The following is a 1,060-nucleotide window of genomic DNA, read 5'->3' as shown; positions in this document are numbered from 1 at the left end:
TACTGAATAGACCTCCCTTAGCAGCCAAGCGAACAGAGAGGTTTGAAGTAGATCTCAGGTCTACTCCCCAGGCATCTTTGGAAGCGTCAGTGCTTAATACTAGAGGGGAGTCGAAGGAGATATAGCGTGGTGTTGGCATAGACTTGACCAATCTCATTGATAGTGTTGCCCACGTACAGACTTCATCCTTGAGACTAGAAGGTATAGTAGAATCCCACTCAGTAGTGGACTTGTTGATACTACGCCAGATAGATCTCGCAGACATATCGTGCTCCACTATTAGACCTAATGGATCGTAGAAGCTTGCCAGTACCGCACAAGACTGTCGCTTGGTCATAGGATTCCCTTGAAGTTGACCACCACTGAAAGTAGGGTAGAAGGAATCCTCGACAGCAGAATAGTCATAACCAAGTAGATGGCGTCGTTCTTCGACATCGTTGACCATCACAGGCTCCCAACTGTTAAAACGTTTCTTAGGTTCAATGACGAAGTCGTGACCATTAGAGATATAGGTAATGAAGTCATAGCTTGATGTAACTCTAGACTTGTTAGATCCACCGGTATAGACATCATCGACAAACTTGATCAGTGTGATCTCCTTGGGGACCGGTGGACAACCCTGTAGATAGGAGAAGGCCTCAGTGCTAGATCTCAGTAGACAACGCTCAACCAAATGAGGCTCAATATCACATAGACGAGTAACCGGAGCTTCAACTGTAGAAGCCAGCTTGGACAATGCCTTGATCTCATTAATCACATCTTCCATAGAAGCGTCAAGTTGATTAGGCGCTGCTGTAGAGCCAAAGGCTACACGGGACCATAGAACGATGTATGGTCCGATACAAGTGTAGCCAACATATGGAACATCCTTAATACTAGAGGACATTCTACAGAATGCCTTAGATAGATCTCCAGCTATGAAATACTCATAGGATCGAATAGCAGGAGGCAACCGGCTAGAGAGTTCTGAGGATAGCCACCACGATTAGAGAAGCGGTTTAGGTCTCTAAAGTCGAACACCACCCTACACGGTGTAGTAGGATGTAGATGGCGATACACT

The 1,060-nt window shown here is 45.8% G+C and overlaps 1 protein-coding gene across 1 annotated transcript; it reads right to left on the bottom strand.

The window, feature by feature from the left end:
• Positions 1–333: 333 nt before the first annotated feature.
• Pmar_PMAR006710 (hypothetical protein) lies at positions 334–886 on the bottom strand (the record flags this gene model as incomplete). Its single annotated transcript, XM_002779631.1, has 2 exons — positions 334–362; positions 409–886. 2 exons carry the CDS (start codon positions 884–886, stop codon positions 334–336), a joined length of 507 nt encoding a protein of 168 aa, XP_002779677.1.
• Positions 887–1,060: the final 174 nt, after the last annotated feature.

The sequence above is a fragment of the Perkinsus marinus genome (genome assembly GCF_000006405.1).
Source record: "Perkinsus marinus ATCC 50983 genomic scaffold scf_1104296946646, whole genome shotgun sequence".
In the NCBI taxonomy this organism is placed as follows: Eukaryota; Perkinsozoa; order Perkinsida; family Perkinsidae; genus Perkinsus; species Perkinsus marinus.
This window is presented reverse-complemented; position numbering and strand designations above follow the sequence as displayed.